Raw genomic sequence first — 25385 nt, forward strand, 5'->3', positions numbered from 1 at the left:
GGAAGAGAGAATCCCATGGAAATTCTGTGCTAAAGCATGTTTATTGTAGGCCTGTCTATAAATGTTGGATGCAGTTTTCTTTCCTCAGCAATACTGGGCAAGAGTATTGTGCAGATGATGGACACAGAGGATCCCATTTGTCAGGTAACATAATATGATATAATAGAAATATACTAAAACTTAAGAATAGTGTTCAGTAAAAAAGCATTTACTCTTCATTATTAGCCAAGGACAGTATTGTGTTGGGAGGACAGGATATAAATATTCTATACCCTCTACCTTTTCTGATTTTGCAGTGACAGTCCTAGTAAATCTTCTGTCATCCCATTTGTTCTGCTGCTTTTAAAATGTCCCAGTTTCCCCCCCTCCTTCTACTTTCCCCTTTTGTTCTCTGCTTACTTTGATTACTGCAAATTAAATTTAAGGCATAAAGGTAATTTGCACCCAATTAACTCTGCAAGGAGGAGAAGAAAAGGGAGGGAAGAAGCTTGTCTTCCCCAGTAGGTTCAGGCAAAAGTAAAGTATGGCCACATTTCCTCCCCAACTAGTGTGTCTTTCCTGCTTTGTCATCTTGACCACACTCTGACGTTGTTTGGCCATGAAGCTTCCACTTTTCACTTGTGTAATATTAGAGGGTATGATATTCTTTCTAAGTTAGTAAATAAAATATGAATAGATTCCAAATGATGAGGCTCAGCAGCATGCACTGTTGCACAAGAGCTTAGTCAACACCAAACAACATTGCTTCATGTCTTAGATCTGAAACTGCTAGCCTGGCAAAGTGTGGGATGGTAGACATGCTGAGTGCTCAGCAAGGAGCATTTTTCTTTGAAGCTGAAAGCTGCATTAAACAAACTGTCAGCTGGTTGTGCTAAACTGCAAAGTTAACTGTTTGTGCATAAGTACGATGTTGCAGTTGTGAGAAACAAAAAGAATGAATGAATGAATTCTATCCTATATTTTATAAAATGAGGATATTTTGATTATGATTTTACTCATAGACCAGTGACTTTGATATTGGCTTAAAATAAGGTTTTCATCTAACTGAGGGGAAAAAAACGCTATTCGCAATAGCACAAATAGAGCAATGCCAGAAATACACCTTTAACGTATAGGATGTCCTACCAGCTTAGGTTGGTAAGCTGTGATCCAACTTGAACAGAGATAGCCTGGCCTCAGTGATCTATGCTTTATCAACCTTCAGATTAGATTAAAGGGCAGGATATCAATCAATGTCAACAATGACAACAACGTTAGTATTCTCTGTGCATCTGTCTGTCTATTTGCCATAAGTCATTAGGACACCATGTCAACATTTTACAGTGTGTTTTTAGTTTCCATCCAAGTTGCAGTGCCCAAATTCAAGTTGAAGAGTTGACATTTCAGACCAGGAGCTTCCTAGAAACAATAACTCATGAGGAAGTCATGCATTTCTCAAAATCTGGCAGTATGCTTTGGGTTGTCCTTGAAATTCTAGTGGCAATGCTACTGTTCAGTGTGGCTCTCGTCGCACAGTGAAATGTAATTATTTATTCATTCTTGAAACACTTATAAGGAAATAAGCTCCTTTGCACACAATGACACTTTCTTCACTGTAAAAATAAATAAAACCATGGGGTCAGTTTACCTTACTTTGGGGACAACTGCTTTGGCTGGGGTGACACAATTCTTAGTTATATCTCATTTGGAACACTGCAATGTTGTGGCCACACTATTTAGTGCCAGATACCACAGTTTCAGTAGCTACAGCCCTGCTTCCAAGTCCTCTTGTTTCCTTTCCTTGTGTTTTCAATCTCATTTTTTTCTGTTTTGATTTTATTTTTCCTTTTTAATCAATCTGGCATGCCATTTCTTGGAAAAACAGTAAGGTAAGAATATAATAAACAAGTAATTAAAAATACATGAACAATGCAAATCCTAGAGTGATGACCTGTTGGCATCTGCACTTGTTCCTCTTTTGGATGGATGTAAAATTCAGACTATGGCAAACGTAAAAGGTAGCCAAATGGTTCGGCATAGTATGAAAGCTGTCTTGGGGAACATGTCTTTTAAACAGTTGAGTCTACACTGGCAAAATGTTTTGAAGAGAGGAAAAAAAATCCCTTCCAGTTTCTTCTTGGAACTGACAGGGATGGAAAGGCAGCACTGATCAAAGTAGACAATATATTTAACACAGTTTTGCCAAAGGGCTTCCACAAGTAGTAGAACACATGTCATACCACATCATCTTCTTCATCTATATTTCTATATTTAGCATGCTTTGTTTTGTGACTGGCCATTGGTACTGGCCTAATTTGATCGTTGAAATACATATTTCTGATAAAATCCCATTCTGTGAAGAAAAACAGGTTAATGAAGAGGTTGAATTATGGGGCCCTCCTGATGTCATTGGGGAGCCTAAAGAACAGAATATTATAGTTTATTATATTCTTACACTGTGTTTAATAAATCTACTTATGTTGTTTTACACCTGTCTCTGGCTGTCCGTCAAGCCTGAATTGGAATCAGGTCATGGATACCAAACTAAAGAACTAAGCGAACCCAAATCCACAAATACAAGCATTACCCTGAGGCCCAGTAACCCAATCCAGCAAGATAAAAATTGGGGGAGCAAAGGCAGGGTGACTGGTAGGATTCTTAAGGGTTGGAGTTTGGGACCCAGCCTGGATAAAGGGATCTGTCACTTATACAAATTGCAGGAAGAGTTTTAAATTGTTCTTTCCATATAAAATGTTTCCTTCAAAAACTAATACTTGTCACCTCACTTTGCTCATGTTTAGAGAAATTTTGAATCATACTACTTCAAACTCTCTGGAGGGAAAAAGACAATATAATCTATCTCCAGGCAAAGATTGTTAATGTCCAGTGCTTAAATCCAACTAACTACATCTTCAAATGGCTGCCATTAATTCTGTTTATTGCTGCACTGTGCAGCATTTACTTCAGTTCTGTTTTCCAAAAATATTCCCTTAAGTCTTTTGATTTCCAGATGGTGTTTTTAGACAGAAGGTAAAACTGTCTGCCTCATAATTCTTCTTTTCTCAAGTTCTCACTGAGAGTTCCCATTTCAAGTAAATTCTATAACTGATATAATATTGATGAGTGTTTTCCACTTACACATTTTTGTTTGCCTCATCAGATCATTTAGAATTTGATTCATACTCTTGGAACTTCATCTCCATTTTGATAGGAAAATCCTACTGAACTCTTTGGATGTATTAAAAAAACCTGCAGTGGCCTAGTTGGTGGTACACAAAAATTTTAAGAACCCTAACATTTTAAAAACACAACTGATCCTAAAAGGATCAATTTCAAAGAAGCCACCTTTCCTACAATTGCAACTTTCATTAAGAAACAACACAACCATCGTATCTAGCCATTGATGTTTCTTATTGTTTGGTGACAAGAGACAGTCCACAGGATCTAGGTTTTGTCAGGAAGGGGAAGCACATTGTTAATAAATAAATTAATTATTCTTAATTCTTTAATTAATGAGGAGTGGTGCTTGTGAATTTTTTTCACCATGTGTGCCAAAATAATATTACTTATCTTATGAGTAATAACACAACTTGCCTTGCCTGGGGATGGAGGATGGAAATAATATTTGAAAATGTTCGAAAAATGGTCAAAACCCTGTTTTCTAAAGTGTCAGTGAGGAAAATTCTAGACAGGTAAGAAGCTTCACAATTTCTGCATAGAAATGTTATCTCCTATTCATAGGAAGGTGGTTTGCTTTGCAGAAATATTGGTTTCTGCAGTGCAAATTCTCTTTTCTGTTTGCTGTTCTCTGCACAAAAAACATACATGCAATGTTGTTTTTGGCACAGAGTTCACTGATTTTGTGAAGGGGACATCTCCAGATTTACTCCTGTGGGTCATGGGGCTTATTGGGTGTGAATGGAGACCACCCTTGAGACCAGCCTGGAGCATATTTTCTCTTTATGTCATGGCATGTGCAGTGGGGAGGTGCCCTAGAAAAAACCTCCCTTGTTGACAGCTGGCAGGATGTGCAGCCAAAATGGTGGCTGGCACTCAGAGCTCAAGTGTTTTGCCAAGGGATGGTTGTGGAGGAGGGCTGGTTAGGACCGCTGGCCATAGCTGGAACCCACTTCACTTTCATCTCCCCTTACAGATTATAGTGGTTTCATCAAAGTTCAATCATTCAATAATTAATAAATGTGGCCCATTTTGTACCCAGCACCTATTGTTTCTTCTCTTTATTTCCTAGTTGGTAAGGAAAGCAACTGGCACCACATCCTGCTTGTGCTATCCTAGAGAAGGTGATTGACTTCTTGAGACCACCCCTAGCCCCATGTGTGCCTTTTAACTTCAGCCCCAGTAAAGATCTGTTTGCTTCTTGGTCGAGTCAGCCATCTAAATAAGTATATATAGATAAATGTTAGACACATAGGGGCTCTTTCGCATGGCATGGAATCCTGGCATGATCAGAGCTCCAGATTATGAGGAAGAAGAAGCATTCAGATGTCTCTGCTTGGATTCTTTCTTGTGAATAACAAACAGCAACCTCCTCCATGCCTTTGGTGCATGATGGTGGCAGTGATAAAGAATACCCGATACTGGCTTATTTGGAACTTTGCCTGGTTTTGGAAGATGATTCCAGGGTTCTGATATTTCAAAGGAAATGTTCCCCCGCTCCCCAAGAATGCTTTTTCCCAAGGGAAAAAATGAAGCCAGCCCAGCTTCTACAGATTCTACATGCACACTTGAATATATATAAATCCAAAAGGTAAACCTTGATTTTATATCCATATTTTTATACAGTCGGCCCTTCTTATACACAGATTTTTTATACATGGATTCAAGCATCCACAGTTTGAAAATGTTCCAAAAAAGGATAAATTTCAAATATCAAACCTTGATCTTCCATTTTTTATAAGGGACACCATTTTGCTATGTGATTATATTTAATGGGACTTGAGCATCCACAGATTTTGTTATCCACGGGGGATCTTGGAACCAAACCCCAGCGTATAACAGGGGTCCACTGTATATGGGATTGATAAGGTATATTTTTATATAAGGGATGGCATTTTACAATGCCACTGTATATAATAGGACATTGTATACAATGGAATTTGAACATCCACAGGTCTTGGTATCTACAGTGAGTCCTGGAACCAAACCCCAGCAGATAACAAGGGCCAACTATATTACAACCAAGGGCCTATTATATTACATAATAAACAGAAAAGGAAACTTGAATTGGAGCTTGGGAAAATTACTTTTGGTGTCCTGAATACTATTATTTACCTCAAGTAGAGTAGACCCATTGAATCAATGGGATCAATCGGATTTACCTATATGTTGACCCACCATTCAACAAGATTCAGTAAATCTGCTCTAGTTGGGACTAAGTATTTTCATTCATGTAGCATTGCCAGGTTTTAAAAACAGCAATAAGGAAATGTGAAAGTTACTGACATATGGGGTTGACAGTCAGGAAGTAGCAAACTTAACAAGTTTGTGTTCTACCTACATGCCAATTGGAAGTATAGATTTCAGTTAACTTAGCCATGCATTTCTTGTTCATATTCTGTCATCATGAAGGGCCCAGATCCCAAAATATGAGATTTCCCCCCCATCTCATTCTATCTATTTAAACGAAAAAAGCATTCCAACCCTCAGATATAGTTGTTCTTTGGTATCTGCTGGAGTCTGGTTCCAGGACCCCCTGTAGATACTAAGACATCCCTAATAATAAGGGACACCTGCCAATCCTATAACAGACAAGCTTTCTGACCCTAAAACACGGGACATCCTTTATAATAGGCAATCCTAGTTTCAGGCCTTGGACTGTAATTTTCAGAATCCCCCAGTCAGAATGTTCAGTAGCCAAACTTTCCTTTAGCATACAGTGATCATATCATTTGCAAATGTGCTTATTATGGTCTATATTAATCCACAAATTATGCTTCAGACCTCATATCCTGTATTTAATCTATTCAATACATGGATAAAATTTAGAAATTGTAAATTAAAAAATGATGCAACTCAAGTACATATTTCATTTGACTGGAGAATATTGTTGATATTTGCTGATGGTTGCAGAGCACTGCTGGAAATGAAAACCAAGAAGCTGATGGCAACCGTATATGTGGATTAAGACGTGAAAGAGGAGTCAAAGTCACCGAGAAGCAGATCCTCATAGCTGGCTGTGATACCACAGATACTTATCGCCCTGCAAACATGTCGGATCAAATACAGTGTGGTTCAGATAAACATCTCCAGAAATTACTAGCAATGCAGGAAGCAGCTGATTATCCTCCTCAAAACTGTCATACAGAAGAAGACCCACAAGAGGGCAGAGAAGACACATGTGAAAGTAGCTCAGAAAATCAGACATTAGGAATACAGGGCAAAGAAGATAATCTTGTATGGCTGGAGCCAGTGGGAAATGCGGAAAATGCAGGGACCTTCCCACAAAATGAACATAAGCCTGGCTCATCATTGGATGGGCATGAGTCTCACACACCTGAGAAAAAGACCAGAGATCATTCCCTAGCAGCTCAGGAAAAAGAAGACAGCAAAGATTCTTTTGCTTTGGGCTCAGGAATTTCCAAAGAAACTTTGCAAGAGTTAAAAAACATGCTGCGGGAGAGTCCCCTGCTAAGTACTAGGGCCATGAACAGTAGGAAAAGCAGCAGGTCCTGTTCCCATATACCTCTGATGAAGACTAATGATAAGCGAGGTTGGTGCATGGAAATATTTCATCCACATTTAAGTGGAGGTGACCAGAAAGTCCCTCCTGTGCAGTGGCATGGAGGAGGGCAAGGCAGGATGCCACTGGTTCTTATCTCTGCTGGGCTGGATGAGCAACAATCTCAGATTGAAGATCTGAAGAACCCTACTGAGAAACACCAGATATCTTCCCCAAATGCAGGCAGTGTTCCAGGAACTGAATTCGACCTCACATCTGGTAAGGATATTAAACCTCAATATAACCATATGGCAGAGTGGGGAATGTGCAGCCCTCCAAAAGTCATTGGACAGCAACTCCCATCAGCCATAGGAAGCAGAAACAATAGGAGCTGTAGTCCAACAAGAGACAGTTGGTATAGTCATTTAAATGTTGGAATAGGAATCTGCGAGACAAGGGTTTGATTCCCAATTGGACCATGGAAGCCCAGTGGGTGACTTTGAACAATTCACACTTTCTCAGCCTCAGAGGAAAGCAATAGTAATGCCCCCAAACAAATCTTGCCAAGAAAACCCAATGATAGGCTTGTATTAGGGTGCCATAATTCTTAAAAACACACAGTTACAACAACCAGACCAACAACATCTGGAGGCCCACATGTTCACCACTAGTTCTTTAACGGATGAGGAGCTATTAGTTCAAGAGCACTCCCATTGCGTTGTTAATACTGACAAAATCGATTTGTGTGTTTCTTTCTCTCTTTACGAGATCCACACATTGTACAGAATAATATGAAGGCAAGGAAATCACAATAAGCCATTAACATAACAATAAGCTAATTGGCCAACAAACTAACAAGTAAAATAAAGTCATTATAAAATAACAGTAGTAAAATGAAACATCTATAGGGGACTGTTCCAGACAATGGCAGTGATGGTTTTTATGCACCACATGCAAGGATGTGATTTGCCTCAGATGCTGCTGCCAAATAACCACAGGAGATCAAGCTGGAGGAAAGGCCACAACTTTATTAATAGCAAACAATTGGTAGGGTTGGCACAAAGCATGAGGTCAGGTTCTGCGAAATCAAACAACCCCATGTTTGTCTGATTAGCAAAAGCCTGGTCCCCACCAGGCATTGGAATGACCTAGGGGCTAAGGAACATCACTTGACCACAACTCTGTCATATGTTCACATATTTGCTAAGCCCCTAGTCACCGGGAGGCGCTCTCGCATTATGGCCCCCGCAATGGCCATATGCCTGCCCTATTCGCCCCCGGGTCCTGACTGACTCCCAAACCAGAGCTCCGTAGCCCTGGTACCACACTGTGCAGATCCTGGCCTATGCTGCCGCCCACAAGTTGTGACAAAAAGCCCAGAACCAAGCGGTGGGTGGGTGGGAGAAGCACTCCAGCGCCTCCTCCCTTCCAGCTTGGCTCCGTCCTCAACCGGAGCCAAGCGCCGACTGAGGGCCGGAGCCGGCAGCGCGGCCTTAAATAGGCCCCAGCTCCGCCCTCAGACCACGTGGTCAGAGAGACTCCTCCTCCAGGGCAACTGCCCAATGAGCTGCCCTGGAGGACCAGAACTCCCAGACCATAGGGCCCGGCTCCTAGAGCGTCACGGGGCGGAAGAGACACCCCTTCCGCCCCGCGCACCAATAAGGAGCCGGGGCAAGCCCCAGAGGATTCTGGAACTTGTAGTTTCGCCGCTGCTTCTAGCGGCAAAGCAGCCTGCCCGTCCAGCTGGGCGGCCGCTTTTATCTTGTGATGCCAGTCAAAGCCTGGGCTGTAAAATCATGGGTACAGTGTAGGTAGTTGAGTTTGCATGGAGGAAGAAAATTCTGTGTGCTATGGCAATTCTGTGTACTGGGGCAAAGTAGTGTTGATTACACAGCATGGAGAGTTTCCATAAACCTAAACGCTGCACATTGACTACAACAATAAAGTCTGGTTGGTTTCTTTGCCTTAGGCTGCATCTACACTGCAGAAATAATTCAGTTTGACACCACCTTAATAAATATAATAAATAAATTTTTATTTCTATCCCACTTTTCCACGATGATCAAAGAATTATTGTAGCTCCAGAATTCTCTGACAGAGAAGACTAATGTCCCTCAAAACCACAATTCCCAGAATTCCATAGCACTGAGCTATGGCGGTTAAAGTGGTGTCACCCTGGATTATTTCTGCAGTGCGGATGCAGCCATGGTGTACAGTTGACCTTCCACATTTGTGGCTTTGACTTTTGAGGATTTGATTATCAGATTCCCTCTAGTAATCTCTAAATCCTCTAGAGTGACTCTGATGGAAGTTGACCATAGAATCGCACTAGAGGATCTAGAGATTCCTAAAGAAACTTCCCTAGGCATTTGCACAATTCTATGGTCAACCTCTGGCAGACGTGGACCATAGAATTGCACTGGAGGACCTAGAGATTCCTAGAGAGATATTCTCGCAGGATAAAAAAATATATAGTTTTTTTTAAATTTGTGTTTTTTCCACTTTTACCAGAATCCTGGGCCCCTAACCTCAGTGAATGTGGAGGGCCCATTGTAGTTTGTAAGATCAAAGTTACAGGCACTGAAGCATGGAATTCATTTTAAGAATTGAGTTACTTCTTCTCCTTCAGGGGTGGGTAACATGTGGCTCACAGGCTAGATGTGGTCCTCAATGCCATTTTTTGGTAGCTTCTCAAAAACAGCACCCCCAAAGGTGGACACCAAACCACTAAAAGAAACTACAAGCAGAAAATGCATGCTTAAATATGGTTTTCATTTGTTAATTGCTTCAGTGGCGTTTAGCAGTGAGTGCCTAAAAGTCAGCTGCACATTTTCCTGTCCTTTTTCAGTAGTGGGGTGGTGAGGTTGGGTAGAACCCATGACAAAGGGGCCCTGGACCTTTTGGAATTGCCTGTCCCTATTCTGCTTTCATTTCCTTTCATATGAACACAGCAATCTGTGGGAAACTACCAGACATAAATGCCCAAGATTAATTAGATCAAATTAGTGGTTTATTAAAGTTAAAGTATTTCCTTCTTTCAAGAAGACTTCAGGGCCAACGTACTTATGGTGTTAATTGTTTCCGGTTGCAAATAGCAGTTTTGGGATGGGACTAGGGGGGATTTTTGTCAGTGTCATAGACCTCTCATTTTATACTTTCTGTGGGACATGAAGTGTTCCCTGCAGCAAAGTGGTTTCTATCCCCTCATACTACTATTTGCATTAAAAAAAATCCTATGCACATTAATTATATTAACACAAATCACATCACATGTAGTTTTGCCCTCAGGCTGCACTCCCTACCAAGTCAAAAGCTTTGAAAAGCATTTTAAATTTCTTGACCCCCTCACCCCCCACTTTGGGGATGATAACAATTTTTATAATGAAAATTGCTTCTGTGTGATCTATTGTTTACAAGAATTATTCCTATGAGAGAGTTTGAATTCAAAACCACTGTGCTAGAAATGAAGCGGGAGCAGAAAATGTATGCTTGGAGCTCAATGAAGCTGACTTGAAGGTGTCAGAAATGAGAATTAATCACAGCTAATTACGTTTAAGAGAAATAATTAACAATTAGATGAAATTATTGGTTTGGGTTAAGTTAATAAACTGGATATTAATGTTATCCACACGTAATGGATGAATCTGGATTACTACTTGCTTTTAAAAAATATAATCACAGTTCATTGGTTTGCGTGATGTGGCAGCATATTGTTAGTCTGCGTGGCAATCATATTTGTGCCAGAATTTGTGGCAGAAATAAGGCTTCTGGGATCTGCTGCTCAGCAGTGGAAGATGAGCTTTGCATGCAGAAGGTCCCAGGTTCATTCCTGGCTGCGTCGGCACTGCAGATATAATAATTCAGTTTGACATCACTTTAACTGTCGTGGCTCAATAGTATGGAATTCTGGGAATTGTAGTTTTTTATGACACCACAGCTCTCCGACAGAGAAGGCTAAATGTCTCACAAAACTATCATTCCCCGAATTCCATAATATTGAGCCATGACAGTTAAACTGGTTTCAACCTGGCGTAGGATTTGGATTGTGGCTGTTTGGGGGTGTGGAGTACATAAAGACAGTAGGGCAGCATTGTTTATTGTTTTGGTAAAATGATGAGGGTGGATTAAAAACAGATTTAGGTGGGTTTAGGCAAGTACTGTAATTATACGAGCAACAGTAGCACATAAGGAACGACTTATTTTAAACTGTATTCTGTAAACTAAGGCCCTATACAGACCGGCCCAAAAGGCCAGCCTGTGGGCAGAGTCAGGGTGCATGGTCCTGATGATGGATGCCCTGACTCCACCCCCAGAGTATTATGATGCTGCGTGCTTTTCCAGACAGTGTGTGGCATCATGGCATGCCTCCGGCACTGCATCCAGCACAGAAGGGGGTGCCATACAGCCACGCTGCTGCAGCTATGACACCCTTTGTAGTTCCTTTTTGCACCCTTCAGAGGCTCCGATCCGGCCAAGAAAGGGACAGCCTGTATAGCCCCTAAGTGATCTTAGTTATTTGTTCTGAAGTTCTGAAACTTCTGAATAAAAAAAGAGTGTGTTACACTCCCGTTTACCAGATATGATGGTCAGGTAGTGGAAGCAATACAATATGCGTGTGCAAACCATAGATCAGGAACTCAGTTCAGAGTTGGAAGCTTTGGAGTGAGTGAAAGCATTCCATGGGATTAGTCCTGAGTTTTGTGCAAGAGTATGACATAAATAAGGGGGAAATGGAATCCTAAGGAAGCCGTGAGAAGAGTAGAAATAAGACATACACTAGAAACCAAAATGACTTAGGGCTTGACAGACGGCCTCAAAGGGCCCCTTTTGTAGCCAGATTGAGGGTGCAGCAACCTCATGCCGCAGCTCCAATCTAGGTTTTCAAGGGTGTAGAAAGGAGCTGTAAAAAGCAGCTCCTTTTTGCACTCTCGCAAGTACCTCCGTTTTCTCTGGATTGAGCTTGAGTTTGTTTTCCATCATCCAGTCCATTACTGACCCAAGGCAAGTATCCAGAGGAGGGATGCCATCCTTAGTTACTGAAACAGTCAGAGACATAGAGAAACAGATTCGGGTGTCATCAGCATACTGATAACACTGTACTCCATGTCTCCAGATGAATCTCCCAGCGGCTTCATGTAAATGTTAAACAGCATGGGGGACAGAATGGCGCCCTGAAGGATGCCAGATGTCAGCTCTCTTTTAGAAGAGCAGCTGCCTCCGGCATCACCATCTGGAATCTGCCTGAGAGGTAGGAATGGAGCCACTGCAAGGCAGAGCCTCCAATTCCTAATTCTCTCAGATGTTCCAGAAGGATACCATGGTCTATGGTATGGAATGCCGCTGAGATGTACAAGAACACCAACAGGGTCACACTTCCCCTGTCGATGCCCAGACGGAGATCATTGACTAAGGTGATCATGGCAGTCTGAACTCCGTAACCTGCACTGAAACCGGTTTGAAATGGGTCCAGATAATTGGCTTCATCCAAGACAGCCTGGAGCTGGAAGGCAACTATCCCTCTCGATCACTAAATTATATTAGTTTATTTTCTGCACAAAAAATACTATTTCCTGCATAGAAAAATGTTATTTCTGTGCAAAACAACCATGTTCAGATTTTGCAAAGAATAAGTTCAGAATTGTGAATAGGTTTTGAAAAGCACAGAGTTTTTGAAGACTTTCCTGTAGTAGAAAGTAAATAGCTAAAATGCCTTGTTGCTTCCTTTGAGAAAGAAATTAGTGAAGAATTACATCCATAGTGCTATGATGAAAAGTATGGCAACAATGGTGGCTTTAAACCCTCCTTATAAGGACTATCTTTCCCTTTTTTTTTAGAACACAGCAGAGATTCTGATATAAAGAACCCTGGCAATCACATTCCTCTTCAATTGATATCTGAAATTGAACACATTAAAGAACAGATGGCCAGAGACAACATTCGTTTTGTCAGGTTTGAAGCAACAGACCTTCATGGAGTGTCAAGATCAAAGAGCATCCCTTCTCGCTTTTTCCGGGTATGTTGTTTGTAACTTCTCTTTTACAAGTCTTCTGTGCTTCCTGATTATATGCAAGCAATATACTACAGTCTACAACAACCAATTCTGTATTCATTTATCAAGATCCTGTAAGGAATTGGGCTTATTTAAACCCCACTTTGTAGTTGTTATGTGCCTTCAAGTCATTTCTAACTTATGGTGACCCTAAATTGACCCTAAGGTTGGGTAATCTTGGAATAGATGTGTCCAGAGGAGGTTTTGCCATTGCCTTGAGGCTGAGAGCATGTGATTTACCCAAGGTAAGTTTCATGGCTGAGTGTAGAGCCATAGTCCAACACTCAAACCACTATGCCACACTGGCTCTCAGTTAAATCCCATCCAACCCCTCTAATAACCACTCATTCTCCAGCTTTGTGCAAATGTAAAGGAAATTAAAGGAACCAGGCAACGTGATTGTTTTCTTTAACATATCCAAGATTGTCTTTCTTCAGAATTCTCTTTTTTACTTTCACACATTCTGTTTTATTTGACATCAGCAAATCGCAAGAGAATAATAATAATAATAATGGTTTATTTATGTTTTCCTGCCTCTCCCGAGTGGATCGAGGTGGGATTACAACCAGTTAAAACAGATACATCAGAATAAAATACATTTAAAATACATTTAAAATACACTGATAAAATAGTACAGTTAATATAAAACTAAGTCCCAGTGGTAATGCAACAATTTGTCCGGTGATATAATGATGATATTACAACAGGTCGGGTGGATAAGCTCGCTGGAAGAGATCCGTCTTAAGTGCCCTCTTGAAAGAGTCTAAGGAGGTAATAAGATGGATCTCTTCCGGGAAGTCATTCCATAGTTTTGGAGCAGCCGCTGTAAAAGCTCTTTGAGAAGTCGATATGAGCTTAGTTGGACCATGTTCTAATATGTTCTTCCCTGTTATTCTAAGAGTGCGGGGCAGATTGTGTAGGGAGAGGCATTCCCGCAAGTAACCCAGGCCCAAGCCATGTAGGCCTTTAAAGGTAATAACCAACACCTTGTATTGCGCCCGGAAGCTGATCAGGAGCCAGTGAAGAGATTTTAACATAGGTGTTATGTGGTCAAACCTGGATGAACTGGTCACCAACCTGGCAGCCGCATTTTGGACCAATTGAAACTTCTGAACTTGGTACAAAGGTAGCCCCATGTAGAGCACATTACAGAAACTGAGACAAGAGATTACCAGTGCAAGTACTACTGCTTCTAGGTCCTTTTTGTCCAGGTTAGGACGCAGTTGGCGTATCAATCGAAGTTGGAACCAAGCACTTCTGGCCATTGCATCTACTTGAGAACCCCAAGAAGAAATAATAAAAGACACAAAGTGATTGCATGGGAACCATTTTAGTTACAAATAATTCCCCATTCAGAAATAAAATCAGATTTTTTAAATTAAAAAAATGTACTGCTGAAGTACATAATGACTTAATAATAACATTGGCTATACTGGTGGTCAAATGAATAAGAGTCAGATTATGGAGCTTTGAATAGCAGGTATACAGAAAATGGTGACCTCTAAGGGCCTTTTGGGTTTTTTTTTTAATGTAATGCTCAGCATGGGTGATTTATATGTTATACTTCAGCTTTAATCTTGTCATGAATATTTCAGGTTTCACTGGGTGATCAACATGAAAAGTATGCCAGCATGACTGGAAATGTAATGGATTTTTGCTTTTATTCTGAAGTTCCTTTGAGGCAAAAAAAGTATTTCCCCCCTTCCTTTTACAAATTTTAGTGCAGCATTGTTGCTGTTGTTTTTAACTCCAAGTATTAAGTCTGGTTTCTGAAACCAATGCCATTTAGGAGAGAAATAAACTATTTTCCTGAGAGTTTAATGCTCATGAAAGATGGGGGAGTAATCATATCACCATTTTTTCCAGTCACTTGTTCAAAGTGAAGGGTATCTGGCTCACCTTTCTCCAGCTCACCTGCATTTGCAAATGAAGTTGATATGAAAATATAAATCACTTAGTTATTATCCACTTGTGACACCATGCATGGAAAGTTAGAATAGACATCCTAATAAGTGGGCAAGTGATAAAGAAGCAAACAGTGATTTGTGAGGAAATAATAAAACAGCTTAATAATAATAACAATGATAATCAATTAAACAAACTAAATAAAAACAGTATAGAATACAAATTAAACTCCTAAATTAAGAGGCATGGATTTAAATAAAAAGTTTTAGAATGAAAGCTGTTCAGCAATATAAGCAATCCATGGCTATTGGCATCCACAGTGGATCAGATATTCCCAACCCATTTTCCACACACCCAGACACTAATGTAAAAATGTTGTTTGGGGCATAAAGAAGGTATGAGGACTCCCAAATAGCATTTAAATAGTTGTTTTCAAGAGTAAATTTTCATACTTTTCAAACGCAAAGTCTCTGGTCCGTGCCCTAGTGGTCACACAACTAGATTACTATAACCTTCTCCTGGTAGGGCTTCCTCTCTCTCACCTTCCTCTCTCTCATTCAGCTGCAGGTATTATTTCACTCGCTCGCCGTTTTGACCATGTTTCTCCTCTAATGTCACCCCTTCACTGGCTCACCTTCCCCTTCCGCATCCACTACAAACTTCTGTTGCTGACTTTTAAAGCTCTGCATGGGCTGACCCCTCCTTATTTAGCTGAACTTCTTTCTCCTTATATCCCCACTCGTGCCCTTCGCTCTGGTAGTCCAGGTCTACTGTCCCAGTGTAGGATCTCCACTGCCCTGTCCCGGATTCGTCCCTTCTCACTTGCTGCCCCTCACTCCTGGAACCTCTTTCCCCCACAAGCACAGCTCATCACTTCCCTAACTAGTTTTAAAACTGAGTTAAAGACCATATTATTTAGAGAAGCGTTCCCAGGGAGTTTGTGATTGTTATCTGGTTGTTTTTGATATTTGATTCGATATTTTATATTTGATGTTTTAAACTTGCTTCCTTTCTACTCAATTCTTTCTTATAATATTATCTATTGTTTTAACTATTTGTTATTATCTTTTAGATTGTACACCGTGGGCAAGCTTTATATATTCTTTGATTTTATTGACTTTTTGTACAGCGCTGTGTACATCTACAGTGCTTCATAAATAAAATTTAATAATAATAATAGTAAATATCCTAATTCAGCCGATAATATCCTGATTAGTCCTCTGTTACTCCACTTAGTGGCAGATGAAAAAGTGGGATAACAGAGGATTAATTGGGACCACTGGAGTGCATGTATCCAATACAGGGAGAGGTGGGATACAAATAATAATAATAATAATAATAATAATCAGAACAACCTTATTTTGAAAGATGTCTCTGTACTTCTCCATGTCTTCCCACTATGTTGCTATGTTGCCTCTTCTCCTTAAGTTCCACATGGTTTTGGTACATACAGCATTATGAATACAAGCTATATCACCTGACCTTGAAAAAAATGGTTTCAGAAAATATCTTTTTTTAGCCCAACATTGAGATCCCTAGTGATCTTTAATTAAGTATTAACCCAACCCAGCCTGCTTAGTGTCAAAAAAATCAGATCAGACCCAGTATGTTAATGGTGGTTGTTTGATGTTGGATGTTTATTGAGGCAGTCAAAGGGATAAACCAAAATCTAGAAGACCAATGATGCATGCCTTTTTGATTCCCCAACCATAGCAGCTTCTCATTTGTTGTATATATTTGTGAATGTATGTATGTTTGTTCAAAGAATGGATGCAAGTGGTTCCACTGGGCACTTGTTAACCCTGAAGGAACATTCTGACCCATAAGCTATGATATGCAACTTCTATGTGGGGAATAATGCTGTTGTTTCTCATTTTGAAATCTTTCTCAGAATTTGAACCCACATAAGCATATAATTTATCATGGGTGAAATCACAATTATATATTACCCACAACATTCTGGTACCTAAATCACAATTGTTTGTTCTTCTTCTCTTATTAGACCAAAGCAATCCATGGGGTTTCAATGCCCAGATGTTGTCTCGAGCTGACCCTGAATCCTAAGATTAATGAAATAAACCAGATAAGTGCCAGCAATTTCAATTGTGATATTGTCCTGAGTCCTGATTTATCAACATTTCGGGCTTTACCATGGGCTGAAGAAACGGCGAGGGTGATATGTGATTCCTTCACTGTAACAGGCAGCCCTCTATTGACGTCTCCCAGGCACATTGCCAAGCAACAGCTGATCCAGCTCCAGGATAGTGGCTTTGCTTTGTATTCCAGCTTCACTTATGAATTCTGTATTTATGGCATTGCTGAAATTGTAAATTCAAAGACAATATCTTTCCCTGCTGCAACTATCTTAAATAACCATGATCAGTCTTTCATTCAGGAACTCATTGATGGAATGTATCATGCCGGGGCAAACATTGAGAGCTTCTCCTCTTCCACAGCGCCTGGGCAGATGGAGATCTCCCTCCACCCAGAGTTTGGCATCGGGGCAGCTGACAATGCCTTCACTTTCCGAACAGGCATCAAAGAAGTGGCCAGAAAGTACAACTACATCGCCAGCTTTTTCACTGAGAATGGATTTTGCAATTCGGGCACTTTCTCTCATAGCCTATGGGACAGCAATGGGCAGAATAATTTGTTTTCTTTTGGTTCTGGAGCTCCAGAGTTCACTGACATAGGGAAAAACTGGCTTGCTGGATTACTGGTGCATTCTGCAGCTCTCAGCTGTCTTATGGCACCGACCACTAGTTGCCGTAAACGCTACACTGCATACAGCAAGGATTCAAAGGACACTGTTATTGCCAAATGGGCATGCAATGATAACAGCTCTGCATTTAACCTCAAAAGTCATGGTGAAAGAGGACCTCGCATAGAAAACAAGCTCGGCTCAGCAACAGCAAATCCCTATTTGGTGCTGTCTGCTACCATTGCAGCAGGCCTGGATGGTATAAAGAGACGCCTCAGCTTCCAAGAGCCCTCAGAAGAGACTGAGAGCTCTACTCGCTTCAAAGTGGCAACCATTCCTCTGAAACTGGAAGATGCTCTTGTTGCACTTCTGGAAGATGAGTGTATCAGGGAAGCACTGGGTGACAATTTTGTCCAATATTTTGTCACCATGAAACAGTACGAGATGGAAACAGAAGAAATGGATGTGGAAAGGAATAAATTTTTTGAATATTTTATCTAGCATTAGCTAGATAAATTTTTTTGAGCGCTGTCTCCTTGAACTAAGAATCAGAAAGTCCCCATTTCAAATCTCACACCTGCCATGAGCTCATTAGATGTTCCCCAGCGGGGTCTCCTCATCTCTCATTGCTTCAGGCTCCCACCCACAATGTGGAAGGTAGACTATTGTAACACTGAAGGATTACTATTGAATACACGTGAAGGACTTTGAACGCTTGAAAGTGCTATACAAATTTCAAGTGGGATTATTGTTTCTTGGTGAAAGCTCTCATTCCACAGAATTTCAAGTGAATATGTGTACTCATATTGTACTTGAGACCTTTCTCTGGCATCTCAGGGCCAAACTGGATGCTTTCTTCATACTAGATAATGAAGCAGCATATCTTATTCCCCCCTAATTAATTACAGGTAAGAGAGTGGTTTTATCTGAAATGCAGCATATGTGGATGAGAGACATTTCTCCTTAGTCTTACATGCAATCTGAATGAAACATCTCGTTCATGGTTTGAACACTTCAAGGAAAAGTCCACAAATAACTCCCAGTTCTGATCACACTGAATTCCAACTAAGAATAGTCCCCTTCCGTTGTTACAGAAGAATAAGATAATACCTCCTTGCTATATATGAAGAGGTTGTGTGTGTCATCCCTAATCAACACCCTTCTGTTAGCAGAAGGTTTGTAATTCTACTTCTGATTCGCCAGTATAAAAGCACACTTCTGATATGCCCTTCTATATCCTTTTTGTGTTGTTATAGCAATAGCAATAGCATGTACATTTCTATACCACTTATCAGTGCACTTAAGCACTCGCTAAGTGGTTTACAAAGTGTAAGCTAATTGCCCTCAGCAAGCTGGGTACTCATTTTAGTGACCTCAGAATGAGTTGACCCTGAACCCCTGGCTGGAATTGAACTCGCAACCTTATGGTTTGTGAGTGAGTGGCTGCAGTACAGGCATTGTTACTTAGCCAAAACTAAGATAAGCCTGAATGATGCTTCCTCTTTTTAAAATGCCTTGCCATGAGTTGGGCCCCTGTACCCTGAATGATATAGTGGCTTGAACATTGGACTGCAACTCTGGAGATCAGGATTTGATTCCCCACCCCACCATGGAAATCTTGGTGAGTCACAAACTCCCAGTCCCAGAAAACTCTGTGCCTTAGGGTTGCCATAAGTCAGAAACAGCTTGAAGGAGCACAACAATAAACAGTACCCTGATTTCATCTCTTTTTAGGATTTGTTGCCACCACCAATATGGTGAATCTGACTAAACAAGTGCTTGTATGTGGGGACCCCCTTCTACTTCCAAAAACCGTTTAACAGATAATTCTGAAATCAGGACATTCACTTTGTGTTCAGAAGCATTTGGTTGCAAAATAGGTATGTTGTTCCCTTTTTCTGTTAATTGAATATTTGCATACTCATTTATTTATCCCACCTTTCTCCCAGTTTAGGATCTTAGGCCAACCTCTCCTGCCCAACTAAATATCCCTATACCAACTCCACGTTCACACCATCTGTTTCCCAAAATACAATGGACCCTTGTTATACGCTGGGGTTTGGTTCCAAGATCCCCCGTGTATAACAAAATCTGTGTATGCTCAAGTCCTATTAAATATAATGACATAGCAAAATGGTGTCCCTTATAAAAAATGGAAAAATCAAGGTTTGATGTTTGAAATTTATCCTTTTTTAAAACATTTTTCAAACCGTGGATATTTGAATCCGTGTATAAAAAATCCGTATATAAGAAGGGCCACCTGTATCAAACCAGTGCTGACCTATCACCCTCTACCTCTCATCTCTGCACTTCACAACATCTCACCAAATGTCAAAACCCACCATTTTTTCAATCCTTCCTTCTCAATTACTCATCCAGTCACCATCCACACTCCAACATTGTACACATTCATTTCTCCCGTCCCAGCACAACCATTTACCTTATATAATCTAATATATCAGCATAAACATTCACATACAGTTGTGGAATATCACATTGTTGAGTCTGGCTTTCATTTAGCTTCCTTTTGAAGTTCATCATCCCATTTTGGAAAACTACACAGCCACATGGACATAAATCATATTGATTTTATAACTCACCCTTCACAACAGAGATGGAAATGATGAGCTGAGAATGGGTGGTACAATTACTTTATTTTTTATTAATTTTAGTCCCAACAAATCTAGACTGTTTTTCAAAATACAAGTTTCTTTTCTTTAGGGAGAGGCTCTCAGATACAATGAAATCAATTTAAAACAAACATCAGAACCAATGGCCTCTCGGGCCTGTTGAGCAGTTACAAATGTGTAACCTAGAGTTAAACACTCATAACTATTTTGGATTCATAATCCCTACATAGCCCCTAGTTTAGGGGATATATATAGGGACCATGAAAGTTCTCCAATCTCCATTTACTGGAAAGCAGCCACTATAATCAATGAGAGTCCATTCCTAATCAGGAAACATCTGACTCCCATTTCCACCCCTCTGTGCATGAGTGATACAAAATAGAATAGAGACAGGGGTTTCACTTCTGCCCATTGCACTGGAGATCACTCATGGGAGAAGGTGGGACTGCTGGTCACCTGCTTCCCAAGCAACAGGAGAATGGATCCTTACTGATCACAGTGGCTGCTTCCCGCTAAGTGGGGATTGAAGGGATCGGGATGGGATTCACTGCATAGCACTCTAACTATGGTATTTACACATAAGCAAATCCGCAACAGAATTCTGGCTGGTATTTAAACAATAAATCATAATGAGTAATATATGTCATTCTGGGTTAGCCATACCATCCTACTTTCCACATCAGTGCTTACCTAAAAACATTAGGGGCAAAAGCAGCAACAAAAACATTTAGCCCACCTTCTTTAAAAGAAGACAGAAATAAAAGCATTCTTATCGCTTATCTTGGGAATGAACTGAACATAACCCTTGCAGGATGAAGTTCCATCAGTATATACAGCAAAATGATCAGTGTTGATGAGTGGGATCTTATGCAACATTATACATAATGATTAGATGCATGGATGGGGATTGTGAGGCCTTCTAGGTGTTGTTGGACTGCAACTCCCATCGGCCGTAGCCAACATAATCAATGGTGAGGGACAAGGGGGGAGGTGAATAACAGCAGTGTCTGGAGTGGGAAATGTTCCCTGGCCCTAATTTAATGGATTGCCTGCTTATTTCTGATTTAATGGATTGTTTGCTTATTCCTGATTTAACAAACTGTTTTGCACTGATGTACTAAAGTGTGGTTGATTGGCAGTATCTTTAACCAGTAATCAGTACACACTTGTAGATAATTCTAGTGAGGTTTTGCTTAGGTTTGTGTATGGGGACAGAGAATGATTCACATAGGCCTGAAATGCATGGGCCAAATAAAGCAGCTACATGAAGCACACCCCCAAAACAACTGGAAGCTGTTCCAAGGCCTTGCTAATGGGGGAAAAGCTGGCCCAAAAAAGGAGCAGATATAATTTGCTCCTGCTGGAAGCTGGCTTGGGACTGCAGTGGTGGCCCACTTTAGAAGCTGGCCGGGCGGTCAATGTGGTCCTGGACTGATTGTGGCTGAGGTGGCTTCTGGACACTCTTTTCAGCCCATTTTTTTTTCCAGGCCATAGAGATAAGTTTGTTTAAGTGAAGGCCAGATAATTGGTAAATCACTTTTTGGGGGTTAATATTTAAAAATTATATGCTTTTCAGACCTTTTGTCATGGAGCCTGCATTTCTTCTGTGAATAAAATGGCTCTTACCATTCCCACTGGTGGAATTAAGGGCTGGGATGGGAGAGCAGAGCATGGAAAAATTACTTTTTGAAGGCTACATCTCCCAGAATCTCCTAGCCAACATAGCCTGTAGGCAAATTGGTTGGGAGATACTAGGTGCTGTCATTGCTCAACAGTATTGTTTTCCAAGCTGAGGAGAAGGAGGGTTGTGCTTATTTCCACTTTCTTTGAATCATCCCATCTTCCAGAGCTCCACATACCAAGCAGATTTCATCCCTTCCAGGAATGACAGTGGGAAGTGTAATTAGACAGAATTTGCTTCCCCTCTCTGAAAGCATCCTGAAAGCAGCCTCTCTGTTCTTAGGATGCTCTCTCCAGGGAATGGCAAGGAAGGACCAAAGCAGAGGCATCTAAAGAGATTTAATCAATGACCCATAAACATGCATGAAAAGAGCAACAGATGCATACCTGGGTTTATGTACCATGCATCTTCTTTCCCTTTCCTCATCTAACACAATGCAGAAAGGTTCCTGCTGTGTGATGCTAATGATTTCTTTTTTATTGACAAATATAAATATTTTATTGTACTGGATTGGTTTCAGTTTAAAGTGTGAAGTTGGTCTGCTTCATTTTTAAGAGGTCACTGGAGATGCTACAAGGAACGAAGGGCACTACATTTATTATTTAAGCTGCGAAATGATATATCTGTCATGCTACAAGATTACTGGAAGCCATGTCTGAACCTCCAGATTTTGTAGCTTTGCTTACCGAAAAGAACTTGATTTTTTACAAAGTTCAACACTTCACAAAGTGGAACAGAGCTTTCTGTGTTAGCTTATATCATTTGATGCAGCAAAGCCCCTGTATAGGGTCATGGCTCATTTTTCTTTCAGCCTGCATGACTTTCTCTCAAATATGATATACACCAACATCCTTTAATGTCATGCTCTTATGAAAGAATCTGTGGAGGATTACTTTATAGGTGGCTCAAAATTCTGAAGGGTGCCATTTTACTACCCTCTATTACCTTGCATTTGCAGTACTTTTAACTACATTTTGTTAGAGGGTTCTTTTATGGCAGACATGTTGCATTTGACAGTCAAACAACGTGGAAAAAAATGAGACAATCGCCAAGAGACTGGATTCTGTGAACTTAATACCATATTGCTTTCCTACTGGAAAGAATTCAATTTCTGCCTGCAATGGGGGAAATCATATTTCTGAAGGGCCCTTTGCATTACACACATACATACACACCTGCCCCCAACCCCCCATAATAGAACATCAGTATATGGTGTTGATGGACTGAATTAGAAGAATTTTGTTTGACCTACAGATAATTTATTACATCGAGGAGCATTCAAAAACCTTCAGCCTCAAGGGGTTCTGAAGTGGTTCCAAACACTTCAGGATTTTCCTGCTTCCTTCTCCTTCATGTATAAATCAGATCAGAGTGATTCAAGTATCATATATTTTCATCAGTCCACATCGTTTGATTTGGAGACAAGTTATCTTCCTGCTTAAGTCCTTCACAAAAGTTTGTCCCTTTGATTTCAGTGGGGGTTTACTCCCAGTTAAGTGGAAGCAGAAACAATTCTCTTAATAACATTTACTGTACATATAAGCAGCACATCAAAAATCTTACAGGTGTTAAAACAAATATTGCTTCTGGAAGAGAACCACAGTTGCAACTGGATTGTGACTGTCCTCCAGCAGAATAGCATCCGCTAGTTCAATGACAGATAATTGCAAAGGGGTGACTACCACAGGGTTGCTTCTTTGTGAGCCACTTTGAGTCCCTTTCTAGGAGAAAGGCTGCATAGAAATGAAATGAAATAAATAAAACATATTACCAGAAATGGAGTTGCATAATTTCCAGTTTCAGAAAATGTTCAAAATATGGCTGACTTTTGATTAGGGGGCCTTGAGAAGTAATGAGGGCAGGGAGGCCAATGATCATGTTTTTGTGGCAATGTGGGTGGTTTTTCTGTATTTTGGAGGCATTTTGCCAAATTAACTTGGGGAGATGGGAGCTTTTTAGAGGTTCAGGGGCTACAAAATGGGGCCTATGGTTTGCATGTGGCCCACTTGCTCCATTTCCTTCGCCTCTGCTGTTGGAATTGATTCCTTCCCCTTCTCCTAAACCTCTTGTAAATATTATTATTTATATCCTGCTCTTTCCCCGAAATGTTGATACAAAATTAAAAACTGTACAATTAAAAACATAGAAAAGTTTTCATCTGCTAGATTTGCTATAGAGGGTCAGGGAACATGACAGAGCAGATTTTGGATACATGTGTGTAAAGGGAATGCACAAAAGACAAAGGGAAGGGATATTCCTGCTGCATGACTAGAAATATACTCATGTTTTCTTGACTGTTGCTCAGTGGATTGTTATTTTAATTTAAAATAAAACAGAACAGTGAAATGTTGAAATAAAATATGCCTGTGATTTGAGTTTGCGTATGCAATTCATAGGTGTCATATCTCTTAATAGAAAAGTGCATTTTTGATTTGGCTCTAAGTGTATTGTTCTGTTGACTACAGGTATGGTTTGTTTGCAGGCTATCAGATTTGATTTGTGAATAAAATTTAGTTCCTTAGTTTCCAGATATCAATGAAGTAATAAAATAGTAGCTGTTAATCGCATACTATCTTGCATCATCATTTGGCAGGAGTGGCTTTCCATAAACTTTCTTTTGTTCATAGTTCTTAGGAACCACATAATTGGTCCTGATCATGTCTATCACAAATACCAAGAATAGTATGTCTGTTTGCCTGTCTGTGTTGTGCATCATAAACAATACAGGTCTTAGCCCTAAAGGAAAATCAAATTATGGTCTTAACAGTGCACTCCTATACATGTATACTCAGTGGTAACTCCCACTGAGCTCATTGGGCCTTACTTCTACATAAATGAGTATAAGATTTTAGAGTGTACGCCACTGGCAGGTCTTTATTTTATTTTATTTTAATTGATTGTATCTACAGCACTGTGTAAACCTACAGTGCTTTATAAATAAATCTTAATAATAATAATAATAATAATAATAATAATAATAATAATAATAAGATTGAGTGTGATTGAGGAAAAGATTCCCTGATACATTATCCAATAAATTGATTGTTTAAAAATAACCATCATGATAAAGAGATTGTACTAATTTCATGTTAAAAAATGTTAGAAGGCTACTGTGATGGTTTGGCAGATGCTGGATGAGAACTTGGGCTCAAAATCCCACATGAACATGAAATTTACTTTAGGACCTCAGCACATATGGACATTCAGATTCATTGATTCTTTACATAAGAGGCGGGGGTGGAGCTAAGTGACTTAGGTTGTCTGTATTCAAGCATAGCTTTTTCTCATGTGTGCTGCTTCTGTGGAGGTTGCAAGTGCAGCAGGGTGTGCTTAGTTTGTATGGTTCAGCAACCATATCATATATCCCTCTCCATTTTAAATGCAGTGATTGAAATAAAGGAAGTGTGTAAAGGGATCTTGTATCACTTCTGAGACTAACTGAAAGAAGGAAGCTGGTAGCATGAGCTTTTGTAGACTTGAGTCTACTTCCTCAGATGCAGATGCAGAGGACGTAGGTTCAAGTCTATGAAGGCTCCTGCTACCAGCTTCTTTCTTTCAGTTATGTCCAAAACGCACTGCAGAAATAATCTAATTTAGACCACTTTAACTGCCCAGGTTCAGTGGTAGGGAATCCTGGGAATTGTAGTTTGTTGTGGCACCAGAGCTCTCTGACAGAGAGAGCTAAATGTCTCACAAAACTACAATTCCCAGAATTTATTAGTATCAAGCCAGTTAAAGCAGTCTCAAACTGTATTATTTCC

At 40.2% G+C, this 25385-nt stretch overlaps 1 protein-coding gene across 1 annotated transcript; it reads left to right on the forward strand.

The window, feature by feature from the left end:
* Window positions 1-34: 34 nt before the first annotated feature.
* Window positions 35-18245, forward strand: LGSN (lengsin, lens protein with glutamine synthetase domain). The gene is made up of 5 exons (XM_042445920.1): window positions 35-144; window positions 6070-6937; window positions 10470-10472; window positions 12493-12671; window positions 16615-18245. Exons 1-5 carry the CDS (start codon window positions 37-39, stop codon window positions 17812-17814), a joined length of 2358 nt encoding a protein of 785 aa, XP_042301854.1. The 5' UTR covers window positions 35-36; the 3' UTR covers window positions 17815-18245.
* Window positions 18246-25385: the final 7140 nt, after the last annotated feature.

The sequence above is a fragment of the Sceloporus undulatus genome, chromosome 1 (assembly GCF_019175285.1).
Source record: "Sceloporus undulatus isolate JIND9_A2432 ecotype Alabama chromosome 1, SceUnd_v1.1, whole genome shotgun sequence".
NCBI lineage: Eukaryota > Metazoa > Chordata > Lepidosauria > Squamata > Phrynosomatidae > Sceloporus > Sceloporus undulatus.